Source organism: Manacus candei, unplaced genomic scaffold (assembly GCF_025592945.1).
Source record: "Manacus candei isolate 608988 ecotype Guabito, Panama unplaced genomic scaffold, ASM2559294v1 h1tg000049l, whole genome shotgun sequence".
In the NCBI taxonomy this organism is placed as follows: domain Eukaryota; kingdom Metazoa; phylum Chordata; class Aves; order Passeriformes; family Pipridae; genus Manacus; species Manacus candei.
Window position 1 is genome coordinate 28,856,490 of NW_026138097.1, and position 19,490 is coordinate 28,875,979.

Genomic DNA, 19,490 nt, shown 5'->3' on the forward strand with positions numbered 1-19,490 from the left:
AACATTAATGTATATGCCACATAAGAAGAGAATTCTTACAAGGAGTCCTTGCTAACTATTGTACCCATGGAGCTTCAGAGGTCTGGTTTTTCACAAGAGTTGTTAGTGTAACTATCAGATGAAACTAGAGTTCCTGAGCACTGGAAAAACAGATCAACAATCTTCAGAAATTTAGAGCCATGCTGGCTGGAAAAAGTAAAAGTGTATAACTTTTGGAGCACCATGTTCATGGAGTATAACAGACAAGCAAAACTAGCTTTATCTTTCCTGATGCTGACTAAATATAATAGAGCACAGATTAAAAGTGACCTAGCATTCCATAATTGCAAGATATGCCAAGTCACTAATTTTGCTTTCAGGGTAGGTAATATCTCAGTCTTATGCAATATGAGGTCTAACTAGATGCTCTACTGATTCCTTGAACTCTGTCAGTCTTTTAAACTGTGGAAAAATACATAGTAAAACTCATACATAATTGGATTAAATACAAGGATAATCAGTATAACAAGATTTCACTAACTTTTATTCACACTGCACCATTTTCTGTGTCTGTAGAAAGTTTTCTACTTGGATTTTTGCAGGATGGCCTTTTTTTGTTGAGATAGATTTATTCAATATGCAAGTACAGTGAAGAGGAAAAAGAATCCAAAAGGTACAATATAGTTTTGTGTTATACCTTAATCCTAAATGCTTTTGTTGCTTTTAATGTACTGAGGGATGCATCCTGAGAATGTCTTCGCATTTCAATTAACAATAAAAGGGATAACCATGTTTTGAACTATTAAAACTAGACTGTAATTTGCAGTTGAGTTGACATCAGACTGCTCATAATACTGGGTGACATGAAGATAGATTGAGATTACTCTCTTTCATGGGATTAGGGTTGAGAACTTTTTTCGGAACATTCAGCTCTTTGTATAGCCTATGCGTGTACAGGATATAGGAATCTATAACAGCAAACTTTCTTTTACCACATGCTGAAAAGAACAATTTTTACACTACATTAATTTTCATTTCAACTTCTGGCCTTCCATCTTTCAAATGACAATACCCCAAAAAGTTTAAAAGAAAAACCAAACCAAAAAAACCCCCCAACCCCTCCCCCCCAAAAAACCCCTCCCCCCCAAAACAAACAAAAACCCCCCAAATCAAAACCAAACAAAAAACCAAATTAAAACCCCTAACCCCTCTTTAAATCAGATGTGTTTAATTGAGAGGAATAAGCATCTACATTCTCTCTTACCCTCTTAATATTTCCATTATGTTTTTCCTTGAAGTTAAGTAAAAATCCAACAACCTTATTAATCAGGAACACTTAGATAAGTTTTATTATTAAATAATGCAGTCCCCCTCCTATGCCTTGAATAGGAGTGCTGGTTGATTGTGACTGACACAGACAATTGAATTCAATTGAATTTTTAGCTTTTTGTATAATTTTTTGTGAAAATCCATCATGCTCAAAATGCCAAATAGCTTAGGAAATTAATGGTAGCTACTAGCTAAATAATTATTCCTAAAATGATTTTTTAAAGTTGAGTAGGTCCAAAAAACATTTTAAACCAGCTGTTTCAGAGAGATTTTGCTCATAACTGCCTATGTGGTCATCGATGGATGAAGCTGGGAATAAGAAAATCCCAGTCATGTCCTAGGGAACTAAGAGTTGTCTTCAGTACATACAAACCAACTCTCTCAATGCAAATATGGATTCATTTACAAAATCTTCAGGTACTACAAATTCAATTGTATCTTCCTATTGCCAGTCAAGCTTAGCACTTCAACACTAATTTACTCATAATCAGACTGAGTCAAAGCCAGCTGTGCCTCAGAATAGAAAATACCTTAGATTTCTTTAGAAGACTTCTGCTAAAAAAAAATTTCCATGAGATCAGGACATGAGCTTATGCAAATACAATCATGCAAACCTTCTGTTGTCATGTCATCATTGGGGCATAGAAAGCCAGTGTCATCCCAGGATTTACATATACTTTGTTACTATATAATATTGTGCAACAATTTAGAAGAAATGGAAAATATAGATAGTATTACTATAATTCAAAGATGACTTGACTTTTTAAAGATAATACCATAGTCAAATAAAAGAGAAGAAATTTGGATCAGTTATTTAAATTCGTTACCAGTTTAGTTTCATTAAGACACCATAGTGTGCATTTCAAGAAACATGCTCTTATTTGAAATGTAATTCAATGGATGTTGTCATCTCCTTTGAATAACTGCACCTTTAACTAATTCTTAGAGAGGGATAAGACAGTAATTGCAATAACTTCTTTGAAATGTTCCTCTAAACTTGAAAAACTAATTATGCTTGGCTGCTTTTTCAGTTTATTAAAAAGGGAAAAAAATATGCTTTTCCAATTTTATTCCAGATTTGCTGAAGATTGCCTGAAACATGAATCTATTACATATACCTAGTTTTACTTCAGTTATATTCTTAGTATAGAAGGTTTCCATTGACTTCAGTGTGACAAAGGAAGTTGCTGGATCCTGACCATTACAGAGGATCTCAACAATCTTCATATGAAGTACAAAGTTAAATTTAAACATAATCTTCCATTAAGAAAGTCAAATCAGCCAAGAAATATTTTCCCTTCTATCCAAACGTTCAGAAAACAAACTCCCAAACTCTGTTCGTAGAAGGATTAAACTAAAATTAAATAGTTTGTATTGAGGCAGTACAAGCAGACACAACTAGTGCTTGTATCTAGGTATCCAATATTTTTTATGCATTGTCTAACTGTTGACTAATGGACTTTTCCTTGTGTTCTTCTGCTGTGAATTTCATCCTTTACATGTAGATGAATCTTTCCACAAAGAAAAAGTTATATTTCTAGTTAGCAGGATGGGAAGAGTATCACTGGTAACCAGCTCTAGTAGCATGCAACTCTTGAGCCTAAGCTTAAACAATTTGTAACTGCTATTATTCTTTATAATACAGTCATTTAGAAGACTAATTATCTGAAAATTCTATCACTGAATTTAACTCTATTCATGTTACTACTTTTTTTTCCTGTTTTCTAAAATTTTTACTTGTTGTTACTTTGACCAAATAGACATTTGAGGCCTCAAAGGCCTTTGTAAACCTAAGGGGCAAATACAAATGGTGAAGATGCTTTTACAGCTTCTGTGCTTGAAAATATTGGCTTTGACATGATAATAATTTCCTTTTCTTTTTCCACCTTTTTCAAGAAAAAAATCAACAACACACAAAACTAACTCAAACAAACCCTCAAGAAAGTTAATCAAAGCTTAGGATAGATACATCATGCCCAGGCACGGACCTGAGAAAACGGACTATCTGTATTTGAGAAGGCTGGGACTGCCCAAAAAAGTGAACAGCTTTCACCTACGTATGCTTTTGGCTTGTCAGAACAAGAGGTTTAGTCACTGGGAATGAAGTAGGTAGACAGTACCCACCCCCAGATGGGTCAATCTCTTCCAGAAGTCGATCTCACTCTTTTTTACATCCTTACCCCTCACTACTCTCCCTTACCCTTCCTCTGTGACAGCAGCAGCAAAAAGCCATTTCTGAAAATCTGATTTATTTCCCTTGTCCCATTTCTCCATATCCATAAGCAGGGTTCAGTCAGTCTTGGCTCCTTCTCTGACCTCCCCCGGTGCCAGAGAATATCGAAAAGGTGATGCAGGGAGAATCAGGGGTGATAAGCAGGAGGAGAAGCTTTGTGAATCCTGCGACACCTTAGGATGAATTCCCTGTCATGCAAAATAGTGGTGGGAAAGAGGAAGTCTTGTGAGAGAAAAACAAATTTCTTCAGACACCTCCCAGATTCCTCCAAAATGCTTCTGCCTCCAGCCCTCACTTTCCCTACAGAGGGTCTACATTATTATATACCTTTATTGCTACTATATTTAACTTCCAGGCTAGACTACTCAGATCAGTAAAGCCAGCTGGGTAACCTTTACAGTGTGGGGAGAATCAGGTATCTTAGGTACATCCTTCACTAGCACACACTGCTCATCCCACAATTAGGCCAGATATGTACAATCCCCAGGGCCATGAAATGCCCCTATTACATGGCTATATTTCAGGGGGAATGAAAGGAGGACATGGTCTGCTTCTAGCCCTTTTACCTCTTTTTCCTTTATTGACAGAAAGACCTTTCAGCTCTGAAAAAGAGAAGAGGCTAGGTTGCAGAAGGTGGATCACATAGTGCTATGGCGGATCTAGGATGGTATAATACCCAGTAATTTTATTATCAAGTACATTTTGAGGTTTAACAGTAGGATAGTGAGTCTAGGTAACTACTGGGTTATACACTATTTTCAGTTCAGAATTAGATGCCTGTCTCAGGCTGCGAATCACAAACCCAGGGTCTTGGACTTAGGAGACATTTTATTCTTCCTCCAGACACAGATTATGAGCTGCTTTTGTTTTTTCACTCTCCCTATTGCTGGCTTCAGTGACCAGTGATATTATCTAGGGTGAAAAGTAACTTTTGGTCTAACCAAAAGTTTGGGCAAAGGACTAGTTGGTTGCTTTTGTACTCAAGTCAAGGGCAAGACTATATTCACTGGTGTGTTCTGCCACTAGCAAGCTCGGCTCTGGTTGCAACTCAGTAGGTGTTGAGAGGTGGAGATGCATGCCATACCAGTACTTGATAGTTAGTTTTGGGACTTACTCTGGTTTTGAACCTAGAGGTGCTCTGCCCTCAGGTCCTAGTAGTTGGGTAAAGGCTGGTTTGACATTGAGGGGTGCTGCCAGACTGAATCACCCTCAGTTGTAACTTACTGATTTTGACACAGGTGGATAGGCCACCTCCACTTAACCCAGAAAAGGGACATATACTAGTCATTTATATGGTTCAGTAAATATGGAAATAAAACTCCCCAAAAAGGAGACCTCAGGCCGAAAGCAAGGCATTCTGGTGCAGGGAAGACATGTAGCCTTTGGCGTTCCCGTGAAACGAAGGGAGAGGTAGTCACCCCAACGAAAGCCGCGGTGAGGTGAAGGGGGAACTTCAGCCAGGTGAAGCTCCTTCTCGCCGGAGAGTCTGGGGAAGTTGCGAGAACGCCAGGCGAGAGGTGGCAGCAGCGAGTCGCCGTGCAGCCCGGCCGCGATGGTCGGTCGGTCCGTCGGTGCCGCTGCCGCCCCAGCTCAGCCCGGCGGCAGGTCCCGCTGCCGCGCCCGTGGCTGTCCCTGCGGGGCCCGCCATGACATCTCCAGGGCGGCGGGCGGTGCTGGAGGGGCGCAGGGAGGCGGCGGGGGAGGATAGATGGGAGCGCCTTGTCCTGCGGGAGCGGCCGGCAGGGCAGCCCCTGGCGTCCAGGACACGTGCGGGTCCCCTCCATGCGGGGCAGGTGCTGCGGCCGCGGGCTCGGGCAACAAATGACCAGCTGTAGGCGCTGCCCTGGCGCCTCGGCCGAGTCTGTGGCTGTCCTCATTGCCGCGCTGATGCTCAGCTTGCTGTGAGCGGGAATTTGGCAGCAGTTACCCCGGGCAACAATCCCAAAACATTGGTGGTTTTGCTCAGGTACCAAAACTCCGCGCAGCGAGTTGAATGGAGCCCTGGAGTGGCAACTTTCAGGTGAGTGCTGCAACTGCATTCCACACAAGTTTCTCAGCGAAGAGTTAAGGGTGCGCAGGAGTAAAACATGACTTCCATATTCCTTACCCTCTTTGCTCGCAAGAAGACTTCTGAAAACGCGGTAGATTTCCCACCTAGGTTTCCCAAGGATGGGAAGAGGGAACCGAAGGAAACACGAGCCGGGGAACGAGCTCTTGCTTCCGTGTTGCTGTCACCGTTTTGGCCGGCAGACCTCAAGTTCCCAACCCATGACGGCAGGAGCCGCGGTCACTGCTGAGGGGCTGCTCCACATCGACGCCCCCCGCCCCGGGGTGCGCCTCCACACCTGCGCCCGCCGCCTTGCCTCCTCCTTCCCCAGTAAATCAGAGTCCCCCCCTGGCTGCAGGGTTACTGGGGAAATACGGGGGCGCGCCCCTCTGCGGCGACACTGAGGGGGGCCCGGCCCGGCCCTACCTCGGCCCCGCCCGGCACGGGCGGCGGCGCCTCATCGGGAGTGGGGCCACCCGCCCCCCTCTCTCCCCCCCAGCGCCGGCTGCTCGGCCGCGGCGGGCGCGCTCCTGCTGGGGAGGGGACGGGCAGGGAGGGGCGGAGGCAGGCGGGAGGGAGGGAGGCAGGGCGGGCGGGAGCGCGGCGGCGGCAGATGCTGCGGCGGCGGCTGTGTCTCCTTCGGCCACATCCCGCGGCCGGTGCGCCCGCCCGGGGCGCTGCGCTACGGCGCCGCCGCGCAGCCTGCCCCAGCCGCCGCCGCCGCAGCGGCCCCGCGCCTCGCCCCAGCGGCGGGGCGGTGGATGCCGAGCCCTCCTCGCCCCGGCAGCCAGCGGGCAGCTGTCCTGCGGCCGAGCCCCGCGGAGCCCGACCGGCGCGCTCGCGCGGACACGGGGACGCACGGGCGCACAGGGGCACACACGCACGCCCGGGGGGGGGCAAGCCGAAGATGCTGCAGCTGGGCAAGGTCAGGACCTTGCGGTGAAGCCTGGGGCCGTCGCTCGCCCCCCCCCCCTCCCCCCTTTCATCCTTGCCTAACGGACTGAGGATTTGCTCTTGGGTTTTGGTATATGTTTGGGAGCAACCACGCTGAATCGGCGCCGATCGGTGAGTACGACAGGCACCGTAATGGTGCCAGGTGCCCCCCCCCTTCCTGCCTGCGTGATGTTTCTTTTTGGTGTCGGGTCCTGCGCTGCTCCCCTCGCCGAGGCAGCCGGGCTGGGTTGGGCTGCAAGGAGCAGTGTTTGTGCCTTCAGCCGAGAGGTAACAAAGTACGTTATTTCCCCATGGTTCTTCCTCCCGCGCCTCCCCCCTCCATCGCTTTCCTCCCTTTCTTTCTACGTTAGTCGTTGCTTATGTAGGGCATCCGCGGCATGGTGTCTCCCGACGCCCTGCACTAATGTGCTCGTTACGGCAGTGAAGTCATGGGCCAGGGAGGAGGAGGAGGAAGACGAAGAAGAAGGAGCCCGGGGACCCGCGGGCGGGGGCAGCGCCCGGCCCTGCGCGGAGCCCGGGCCCTGGGGCGGCTCCGAGCGGCTGCTGCTGCGCGGTTCTGTGTGTCTGTGCTGCATGTGTATGTGTATCTGTGTGTGTGTGCGGAGGGGTGTGTGGGGTGTGTGTTCTTTCTTTGAAGCCACCGTCTGCGAAATCCTGCGCTCGAGGAGCGGGCGGAGGGGGTGGGGAGCGGAGCCGCGATGTGCGCTGTGATGTTTCGTTGATCTATATTTAATGGCTGAAAGGAGAGATGCTTTTCTTTCCTTTACCCTTACCTTACTCTTATTCTGGTGTGTAATGTGCTTGCATTGATCGGTCAAAGCGTAGCTTCAGCTGAATCAAGTCACCACAGAGGAAGGAGGTGCAGTGGCACAGGCAGTTCATGTAATACACAAATTCATCTGGCCAGGGATCTTGGAGAAAAATGAAAAAAAAAATCTAAAGAGGTATAATTTTAGAAATCATGTTAAATTTCCCCTGGAGGGATTGGAAGCATGAATACATGGAAGAGTGTAATACAGTATCTCGTACGGATACATTTTCTTATACTTTGTTAGAGTGTGCTTTGTTTGGATTCAGGGTGTCATGGTTAACCCTATACATTACAGGAAGAAATATCCAAAACTTGGGGAAATATTTAGAAATTAAGAGGTCCCTTTATCGAACACCCAGTTCGAAACTTTATTGGCTGTAGTAATTGATATTTTTCCCCTTAAAACAAGTATGCCTTTTATTGGCAATAACAAGGAAAGTAAAAACTTCACATTGCAGGTTTATTTTCAAAATCTTTATAGGTAGCCTGTATATGTAAAGTGAAAACCGTGAGTCAGCCTGAGCTGTGGTTCGTAACAAACCTCTCCATAAGGTACGTCAAGACTTACGTACCTCAAGATAGAGAGAGGACAACCCAGAAATACATGGAGTTTATGTAAGTCTGTTGTGGCTTTTGCAAAATCAAGAGAGGAAAAAAAAATCTTTGTCATCCTGTATTTAAGGATATATTCATCCTATCTTAAAAAAAAACAAAACTGATTATATAACTCATAGGCTGGGTTGATAATTTCCAGGCAGCCTACTTAGTTGGTCAGTATATAAACGACATGGCATGAAGGGGTTAAGGGCAGGTCTCCAGAGAAAGCTGCTGCATATTCTACTAGTGGGCCTCTGAGACTCAAGTGGCTTTAGGGCTTTTATGAGCCTATTTGCCTTTACACAGGTTATCTGGAGAGGAGCCCCAACCTTAAATCCAAACCACCTAGGAAGGCTGTGATATTTAAGCAAAACGTTATACGATGTTCAAATACCCTTGTAATACCATTTCTGAGCCAAGTTGGTGAAGCCGTCTCTCTTCAGTCTGTTAATGACTTGACCCTTTGGGAGCCTTGACTGACTATCAGTCTGCGTCTGGCAAAACTGCAGAGAACTTGTGACTGATCATCGACATTAATGAGAAGTTGATTAATAGCTCGGGACTGGGTTGAATGTGATTATGTTAAATGTTGTAGTTCCGAAACAGGAGATCGCATCTTGATCACGTTGCACAGAGATGGTTTTTGCAGTGTGTTATATAAGAGAGGCTTGGAAAAAAAAGAGAGTTGCGGGCTGTGCTATGTATACATACCAAAAGAAATACCCCTCAAACCTGCTGGTAGGAAGCAAAGAATTTATTTCTGAATGCCAGTTGTATGACTTTTTGTGGATTGCAAGAAAGATGGTTTTGGGAGAGGACTCCAGCTATAGTGCTCAAGTTCTGGCTGTCAGGTACCTTAACAGATGTTAAAAGCAATAAATAGCTCATTGGTGACACGAGTTTGTGACTTCTGGTTTTTTTGGATAATGATACTAAAAAAATTTCATCCTCACATAATGAACTCTGACAAGCAGCTGCACAAAATAGAAATAGTAGCGACTAAAAAAACCCAAGATGTTTGCATAATTCTGATTTGCATAATTTACCTTTGCTGATGGTGGTATCAATTTAATGGCTGTGGTTCAGCGTTGAATATTTGTTTCTCAAGACACGTGTAAAATGAACTTATACTACAAAGGAAGTACCAAAGCAGTTTATTTTAAGGGTTTTAAGAAATGCATTTTTAGGTAGGGCTGTAAATTGGCATGTAAATGGAGCAGCTAACAGAATCAGCAGAACTCATGAGTGTTAAATTTTGCACTAAATTTCAGATACACTTTCTATTTCATGGTTCAGTGTGATATGATTTTTAGAGCTGATCACTTGTGGAAATTCCAACGTATCTTTGTTAGGATTTCAAGCATATGTTTCTGTCCTAGAAATCCCTGTTTTCAGAAGTATCAGCAAGATAAGGAAAATGCATTATTACAGTACTCTTCACTTAAATAAGGACCTGTGGTTTTGATGTTTATTGATTGTGCTTGTAAGTCATGAAGAGTTTGAGATTAGTAGTTACAGCTGAGGTTTGACAAAAATGAAAATTATTGTATTAGCCTTTGAAGGTCTCAGTAAGATCTTATTGCAGGATGAATTGTGGATGCTTATTTAACTGCACATTATTAAATGTAGTAGTATAGTTATTAATAACATACAAGTAAGCAATAAACTTTAATGGAGACAGCATTTTTAAATATAGTAAATTTATTTTTTAAGTGACAGGATGACTCTCAAATAGGACTAAACCACATTTGCTCTTAAAGAAGAGGTTGTTTTTGTCATGACAAAAGACATTACACTATGGAAAATGGTATTTTTCTGACCTTTGTTTTTTATGGGTGCATGATGGGAAAAGTAATTTCTTTCATGTGAATACGAAGTCTCCATGCAAGACGGGAGTGCAGTTCTCTGCTCATGCACTGCAGAACCACATGACCCTTTGGCTAATGGTTCCTTTGTAGTTAGGCTCACTTGGAAAGAAGTCTGAATGTAGCATGGCACACTGAAACAATTTGTTCTATCCCCTTGGGATGTGCTAACTTTGTGTCACAAATGGGTTGTAAAAGCAGATTGCTTGACCAGATTCTCTGGCACTATACTGGACAAAATTTAAGTTCAATAATATTGCAAATGAAATATGGTAGCTGTTTGTATGTAAACCAATTGCCATGTGAATAGATATTATTTTTTTCTCGTATTAACTGCCAGTTCAGTGTAAAACTGAGAAAAAGAGAAACACCTCATTATCCATGAGAGCAAGTATTTAATATTTGTTTAAATTGCTCTTGGCATGCTAACTTCTAGTGCATCCTACTGACTCTTAATCTGCCTATTCTACTTTACAAAATTCAGTTATACTAATAAGCAATAACTTCAAGACACATCAGCATGCAAGAGTATGTATTATCTTGTCTTTTTTTGTCACTGCCTATTTTACTGAAGTTTCTAGAAAAAAAATAAACCCAAACCAGGCTTCTAATGAAACTCTAAAACTTCGTGCTTCCCAAAGCTACCAAGAAGGTGATAACTTTCTAAAATTCATATATAAAATAACCGTGTTTGATATTGCATTTTACTGTGGTTCATTGCATTAGTCATAGTAATTCTACTGTATAACAAACCATTATTTTCTGCTTGTTTTAATTCCTTTAAGAAGCCACATATATGCAGAGTTTGAATAGTAACATCCAAAATCAAGAACATCTGAGACTCAAAGGAGCTTTACATTTTCTAGTGAAAGATTTTGCCTTTTCCCCTCCTATTTTTCCTACATTTCCCTCTCCCACTCTTTTTTTTATTTTGTTTTTGCCAACTTTGCAATTGATTTCTTCATCTCCCAAAAGTCTTCACAGTGCAGCAATTTCGTTTTGGTCAAGAAAATTACTTTTGGAAACTGACAATAAAACTTGGATTTATCTGCTTAGTGTAACATACATGTATTCTTTTTTAATCCATGGCTACACTCTCTTGTTCTAACACAGTCAGTTGTTATTCAGCTAAGCAGCACCAAAATATCCCTTTAAGGTTGAATTTTTGAAGGGAGACAAATGAAATAAACAGCTAATGTAAACAGGTATTCTGATGAGATTCTTAATTGTTTTAAATCCGCTGGATAAGACTTAGCTCTTACACACTCATTTATATTAGATTAATTTCTTTCACATTACTAAGATGTTTGGGAAAATAATTAGAAATAAGTTGCAATGTTGTGGTAGAAAATTACTGTACCTTTTAGCTCCACTAGGATTACTAAGGGTTGTAATCTGCATCCTGTAAAGGTATAACATGCCTTCCATCAGAACCAGCAAGCAGTTTGGAAGGGCGACTGGCAAGGAGTATCTCAGAAGTAACTCAAGGCTCCAGACAATGAGTTTCAGGGTAGTTCCCACTTCCCAAGGGAGTACTTTTGCAATTTTTGAAGCTGGAAAGCAAAAAAGCGTGCACTGAATGTTGAAAACAGAATGTGTGAACCTTACAGTTTTTCTTTACAGTTTTCCACCAAAATACTGAAGTGCATGAGTGAGGGTATTTTTGGAATGCTAGCTGATCTAGAGATGTTTTTGTTGGTTTTGTTTTCGTGTTTTTAATATATACATTATTTTAGATTTATGTGAGCAAATAAACTAACTTTTCTGAGGACGACATACATTAATCAAATCCTGGCATCCTAGTATTTTGTCCTAATGTTGTAGTTGGCTGGTGTCCTACTTAGAGGGGCCAGGGCCAGTTTACCACTATGTGGGTATAACCAAAACTGTGTATTCTACACCCCCTATGTAATTTCTGATGGACTGTTAATAATGGATCATTTCCAGCAGCTACCTAGGGCACAACTGACACCTCAGGCTACAAGCTGGGTGTTAAAGAAACCCTGGGAGGGGTGTTTCTTTGTCTTCACACTAGTAACTGTGATAACAACTGTGATAACTCCCCTCAGGGGAGGCATTAGCACTTTCACACCCAGTCTGAGGGGACATCTCTGCTAATGGGCCATACTGGAGCAGCATAATAGGCAGCTGCAACCACCTAGACCATCAAAGACTCCAGAAATATCCCATGACTCAGAGTTGAATCACCCATCCTGAAACTCCCCGCCCTGGGGGAGGTACTGGACATTCCCACTTGAACCTGAGCGCATATAATCTTGGAGTCTTGGGACTTCTGGTACCACTTGTCAGATCCAGAGGAGGACCAGAATATCAATAGGACTTTGACTGCCACTGTCGACAAGACTGAGATCATTACTTCAACAGGACTGTGACCATCGCCCAGACCAACAGGTTTTCCTTTCCTTTTACTTTGCACCCAGGGGGACCATGGGGTGCTCAGCACAGGGGCCAACCAAACACTGTTCTGTTCTTGCCCAGTGTGCTGGGTTGTATATTTGTTTTCTGAGGGTGAAAACCAGTTTTTCTCTGTATCATTGCATTTATTGTCATCTTTTTTTAGTAAATTGTAACTCTGACTTGTTATCTCTCTTGAGTTGGGTTCATTTTTCCCGCGGGTTTACTTCTATAACCAGCGCAGCTGGGTATTAATCAGGTTTATTTGAAAGCAGGTTGTTGTTGTCCCAGTCAAATTTGCTTGTTCAAAAATAATCGTTCTTCTTGCCAAGAGGTTGACTGTTGCTTTACCTGTTTGGCATACAGGAAGGCAAAAGCCTTTTCATGCTCATTTTTTTCATGAAAAGTGTCATGGCATTACATACGGATATTCATATTCAGGGAAAAGCAGAGTGAGAAGGCAGAAGGCTATGTCAGAGAATTGTTATCTAAGGAAACAACAGCTTAAAGGTTTTCAGCAATGGATATGGCTTAAGGTTAGACATGGAAATCCTGCCTGGACAAACTTTTTACTTGTTGTCCTCTATCCCAGAATCTGTAGAGTAATTGAGTTCTTTACATAAGCAGATACCTGAAGACATTCCTAACACCATCACTTTCTCACATTTATTATATCAACTAAACCTCAGGATATCTTTTGAATGTGCCTAATTTCTGAATGGCGTGATACTGTAATAAGTGAGATTCTATGTGATCTAGAAGCTGAAGTCTCGTAGAAAGTTGGAGTTGGGGCTTCTAAACAGTTTAGATACTAAATACAAAGTGGTATATCTAGTGAATTCTTCCAAATCAAGCATTTTGACAAATTTAACAATATGATTAGTCATATTTGATACTTTCTGAATATTTCTGATGAAGTACCTGTATTCTTGATCACCACATGATGGTTACCTGAACCTTCAGTTCAGTGCCTAGCCTTGTCTGACCTAGTGTGCTTAGAAATGCAGTGACTAGAACAAAAAAAGATCTGGGTCTTTTAAAAAGTTTGCGTTTTAATGAAGAAAGTTGACAGTAATTGATGAATTGCATAATTCTTGCTGCAAATGGTTTTAAAGTTTGAGTTACAAGAATAATGTGATTTTATATGTGGATTTCCACTGCAGTGCTGATGTATGTCATCTGGTGGTACAGGGGAAAACTTGGAAGTGTGACAGTGCATCTCTTCTTTATAAGTGTCAAAAATATAGAAGGCATAATGCATTCTCAAAATTTTCATTACAGTTAAAGCAACAGAAGACAGTTGGCTTCTGTTTTCTTTATTTCTGTCATTTAACTGCATTAAACTTAACCACAGAAGGATTTGGAGTAACAGGGTTGGAAGTTCTGACCTGCTTAGGGGTCACCGGGTTAATTCCCAAATGCCTCAGCTATGTCTATGTGATTTTCAGAAGGTGAAGTTTGGTCCATTCTGAGAAAATAGTGTTTGTCATCTGCCACAGACGTCAAGGATTAACCACTACACGTACATTCGTTTTATTGATGACTTACAGCATTCTACAGTTGAATGTGTAGGAGGTAGACAATACCAATTCCTCTTTTTCTGCCATATAAACGTGATGGTCCCTTAAAGCTTTTATAGGTTCATTAGTATGTATTTTTGGTTGAAAGTGTTTCTGACAAGATTGGCAGCTTATTCCACTTATTTTTTACTTGTGAATTCTATTGCCTTTACCAAGAACAAGTAAATTATTACACAGAGCCTCAAGACTTTGGGGACTCTGACTTAAATGTCTTCAAAGAAGAATGGACAGGTCGAGCTTAATTAGAAACATGCATGTCTAATCAAAGGGTAAATTTAGAATCATAAGTTTTAAGAACTGGCATTAAAAGCAGAGTCATGATACCAAAAAAGTCTTTTTCATATAAATGGGAGCATTGAATAGAAGTCACAGTATATCTGTGAAGCCTAATGCACTATTCTGATAAGCGATTGTTTAATACCCTCAGGTAAATAGGCCTTCCTAATATGTGTCATTACATAGCTTTTTCAATAAGAACAAATTCCAAAGCATGCATTTCTGGTCAAATTATGGAAGTTCGTTAGCCTCTGAGTGTTTCCACTGGGATCCTGTGCACTTAATTCTCGATGCTGACTCTTATAATGAGCACCCAAAGGATGGATAATACTCCTCATTTCAGAAAGGAACAAACATTTCTGTGGATCTTATGTGGCATAGATCTGTGCGGCAATTACTTTATGTGGATGAAATGGAAAGCTATGGTGTGAAATGTAACCTTTACATCTCTTCTTTGCCTGTTTTGAGGTTGAGTTTTGATTAGTTGTCTTAAAGGTTCCCTCTCTATAAATACATTTTAATTAAAAGTAGCAAAGCTTAATCAGCTTTGTAATTCTTACTTTTCTATCCCTAAGTCTTGTTTAGGTCTTGCTGCTTTTGTTGGGGTATTTTTTTTTTTTTTTGCCAATCTAAAGAATTGTGAATTTTTGGTAGTGAGTAATAAATATTTCTTGTATTTCATGTGTATTAGTATAACAATAATTGAACTGAGCAGAGGAGACATCTGTTTTTGACTGGTAAAAACAAAATTCCAGGCTTTGATCATGTTTTGTGCCTTCAGTTTAGCTTACAGTGGATAAAAGTTTGCACAGATAAGTAAAGCAATTTTGTTTGATTCACAAAATAAGATTTTTTTTTATTTTTTTTTTTTTATGAGCAAGTGCAAAACAAGGATTTGAGGAATGTGCTATACCTGACAGTGCCAGCTAAGTGGTACATAAGTTTGACCTACTTTCAGGATTTTGGGACATCTTGGATTTTCGAGATCTGGCATTTCTGTTTGACCTCCTGAACACTCCGGTGTCATTTCTTTGGAAAACCTGTAGGGTAAAGTCATTTAAAAGAACCTGATTTTCCTATTTGTGTGTGAAATCCCTATATGTATTTACTGAAACCAGAGCTGCCCAGTAAGAGGGAGCAGGACTTTCTCTACAACTGTGTTCTACCCACCAGACTCCTCAGGCTGACATTGCTGATGGATCCCTCTGAGACTCTTAGCATGGTCTGCCCGAAAAATATCCGGTTAGGAGCTACTTGACTTTTGAGCAGTGGTGATGACAATATTTCAGGTCCCCAAATGACAGATTATTGGTGATCTATTGACAGAACAGACTTGGAGCAACAGGGAGCAACAGTATTTATCAAGGAATTAAACAGTCTGCAATATAAATGGCTTTTATGTGTTTGTGGGGGTTTTTTTGTTTGTTCTAGTTTTGGTTTTTGGTTGGTTGGTTGGTTGGTTTTGGTTGGGTTTGGGTTTTTGGGGGGTTGGGGTGGGGTTTTTTTCACTGTACACAATGTCCAAAGCAGAGAAAGAGATCTGAGATACTGGTTACAGCAGACAAAAAAAAGGCTGGGTAGGAAGTTGGGGACAGGGAGACAGACTGGAAAGCACAATTGCTATATTGTAATGAATAGAAAAGATGCTGATTCAATCTTTTAACATAGGTAGCTGTTTGATAATGTTTTTCATAAAACAATTGTGATGTTTTTTTTATGGTTGGTTGGGGCTTTTTGTTTTCTTTTTGTTAGATTGGTTTTTAAAAAATAAAATTACAGGTATTACAGTGTTATCATAAAACAGACAGGACATCTGCCTGTTTACTACATCTCAGTAGTAGCTAATATTTTTTGTGCTGTTTGGTCAATATATGAGTTGTGGAGGGGAGGGGGGAATGGTGGAGAAGTGGGAAAGAGAAGGAAAAAAACAGAATGCTAGTTTGTTTAGCTAACTTATCCTACTGACATATCCTTCCTGACCTGTAAAACAGTATAGTTCTGGAAGTATAAAGTTTGTTTACCTGATGTTGTAGTGTGCTTGTCATCAAATGGGATTGCTCTCTAGGAAGTTGTATAGACCTCTAAAACAAGTAACTGAGTTTTTAAATTCACTTTTTCACATGCCCTCAGTAAAATTTCAGGATTGTAAAAAAGAAGCAAGGACTCCTGATTTTTGGAGGGCTTAATATTCTTATCATAACATTTAAATATCCATGTTTTTCAACTACTTTTCTAATAAACCTTTATTTAAATATAATCTATTGATTCTATTTGAATTTAATAACTACATAGTATTAGCAGGTGGCCAAAAATAAGATTTTTGTCATGTTTTGTTTAGGAGTATCTAATTTGTATATACTATGTCATATATTCTTATTTTTGCTTAACAAAAGAGAATGAGTAGTTAGTATGAGAAAGATGAGTTGGCCAGGAGGAATGGGACAAATGGAAAAGTGATGCTGTCTTGAAATGCAGATATATAGCTGTCCTTCAGAAATAAACTTTGTATCTATAAGCTGGTATTGTGAAATAAATCACAAGTCTTTAACCCTTTCCTGTAAACTACTGTAAACTGCACATTTAAGGGAATGGGATACAAAAATAAAATTATGTTAGCTATCCTCAAACTCCATTGAAGTAGTAGAAGATTTCTTGCATTGATGCTGCCTCCTTTAGCTGGTCTGAAACCAAACACATCTAAGCTTATACCATTCCAACAGGCAAGGTTCTTCATGAATTATACAGGCAAGCTGAGGTGCTGTCACTGCCACTTACTGCCAAGGCTGATTTTCCTTCTGAATGGGACCACTGACTGAAAACTTGTACCACATTTCTACATAGACATTTCTACCTTTATGTATGTTCCTCCACCTTGATACAGAACCTGAAGTGTCTGTCTCTCTTATACCATCTACTTAATATGGTTCTACCATAACTGTTATTAAGTACTATAGTCTTGTTATTTCACTGTGAGGAAGCAAATATTTCTTCCTTAAAAAAAAAGTGAAGAACTTCCTCTAGCCTGAGTTTCAGGTGGCTACCAGACTTCCTAACAAAATGATAGGCAATTTACAAATTTCAAATTCTCTCTCGTTTTTATTTTACAACTTTTATTTGAATAGCAATATTCCACGTATTAATATATGTGCATTCAAGAAACATACAGAAGAATGGGCATTCCCAAATGTGTTCTTAGCATCCAAAGCTTGCACTTCTATCCTTAGTCTGTAAAAGGAAAGGGTTGGAGACTTGCGATTGATTTCACAATACCAGGTTTAGATACAAAGTGTATTTCAGAGGCACAGCTCTACATCTGCATTTTACAGGAACAGTTGAAGAAAGGAAGGCCAGCAAAAAGCTTTTTCTTCTTTGCACATGAATCTCTCTAGAGCTTCTTAAAAAAAGGTGGCTTAACTTGCTGAATGAATTTATAGAACATTGTGTGATGTTTCTGATGTTTTAAGCTTCACATTTTTCATACATGTGTAGAAGAGAAGAATAAAAAGGGACTTGCAACTTGTAAACATTTATGCTCCCAAAACTTTTGAAGATATATGTAGAGTTTTTAATAATATCTAAATATGACATTTAAATATTACCCAAAACATAACAGATGTAAAGCAGTATATATCTCTTAATTGTTTATTTCTGTCAGGCAGTCTTCCTCTTTTGTAAAGGCTTTTTATTTGGTTGTCTTGAAGCAGTCATTAATGGCTTAAATAAAATATAATGGAAATTACAGTGGCCTTGTGAATTCTGTTCTTGCTTTTTTTAAAATTATTTTGAACAGCTGGGATCTCTCCTTGTCTCTGACAGAATGAAAGTGCTATCACTTGTTAACAGTGTGCATGTGTTGTATATTGCATCCCTCTACAGTATATGAGACTACTTTATAGCTGAAATAATTTTATGGTGCAAAAAAGGTGTTTTCAAGGGGCTGAAGCTGCTGCCTTTAGCTGTAGGCTAGCTCATAGGGGAAGCCTCATGAAACTTCTACAGTCGACCTGTTTGCAGCTGTTGTTTCAAACTTTCCTATTGTTCTACTCACATGAAATCAAACTAAGTGGAAATCAAAGTGTTTAAGTGGAAGGGTATTTGCTGTGTATTGATACTGAATTTCAGTAGGCTAATTTTGTTATGGAACTAGACCTAAGTTACAACAGGACCTTGAAGCTAGTTGTAAATATCCGAGTGTTTCCCACGTTGACATACAGAGTGAGCTCAACACCTCTGAGTTGATCTGTGACCCTTTACAAGCAGTAGTAAACAGAACCATAGTCTGGACTGTGCTGCAGCAGTCTGCCTGTGGGTGGCATATAACCAATGCCCTCCCAAGGTGCATTTAGAAAATTGCATGCAGTAGGTTCATTAACTGTACCATGTATGAAAGACCATATGCAAGAATGCAGATGGAGGAACAGACTGGAATCATCTAAGCAATCAAACATAGTGGTGACTCTTTATTTTGTACTACATCAGTGTTTTGACAACCGTACTTAGATCACAACCCTGTTGAACCTGTGCGGTCCAAAACATACTCACAGATGGTCCTTGTGCTGAAAAGTTCAAAAACCTAGCTAACAGAACTGCTGAAGGAAAAACAAGTCAAGAGGGGTTTAAAACGGGTCCGGAACAAGCGTGAAAATAGGATCCTGGTTGCTTATGTACTCTGTCTCCTAGAACATATAGCCCTTTCTGTGTTGCTTAAGCAAATACCTGTCTCTTGTTACACTGCTCTCAGCGCATGGGTGTCATAAAACTTAACTTTTGTTTGACCACATCCAACATTTTCCAAAGCTGTTAACAACATGTTTTATGTGATGTAAGAGGTTGTTTTTTTTTTCAAAATAGGAAAAGTCATTACTGAGCTTCTGTCACATCTTTAAGAAAATGAAAACAAGTAAAAAGTCAGTAATTTGAAGGAGTATAAAGGGGGATGGGGTAAACTGTACTGGGTCCTTCTCTCTGAGAATTTTAAAGACGAAAATCAGAACTTGCTTTGGCAAGAATAATGAAGTTGTACAAAGCATCAGTGAATACTCTACTGCTGGTCCCTTACTACACCATTAATACTACAGTGTTAATATAGAATGTGTAAGGAATGTTATTAAACCCATTTATAAGCAAGAGAGTGTTGCTGTTGTTTCGTCATGTACTAAGGGAGGAAAGACAACTTCTGTTCCATCCTTGTTGTGGTACCAATTCCCTTTCAATCCTTTTTTGTTTCAAGCGAAAAGAAGCAGTCTCAGTGCAGGATGATGAGGGACAAATGTTTGAAGTTCCTATATCCATAGGTTTTCTTCTTCAAACAATCATCAAGTTGATGTTGAAGTAATTAAAGATTCTTTCAGCAAAACAGTTAGTGTAGGTAAGCCCTAGAATGTTTGGACAATCTCTCAGCAAT

The 19,490-nt window shown here is 40.6% G+C and overlaps 1 protein-coding gene across 3 annotated transcripts in view; it reads left to right on the plus strand.

The window, feature by feature from the left end:
- The first annotated feature begins 6,349 nt into the window (after nt 1–6,349).
- Nucleotides 6,350–19,490, plus strand: part of CTNND2 (catenin delta 2) — a 627,538-nt gene continuing 614,397 nt past the window's right edge. The window contains exon 1 of one of the 3 annotated variants that reach the window (XM_051799301.1): nt 6,350–6,653. In XM_051799301.1, coding sequence (XP_051655261.1) covers nt 6,617–6,653 — 37 coding nt within the window. In that variant the 5' untranslated portion in view covers nt 6,350–6,616. The remainder of the gene's footprint in view (nt 6,654–19,490) is intronic. The other 2 variants (XM_051799302.1, XM_051799306.1) reach the window with 2 other exon arrangements.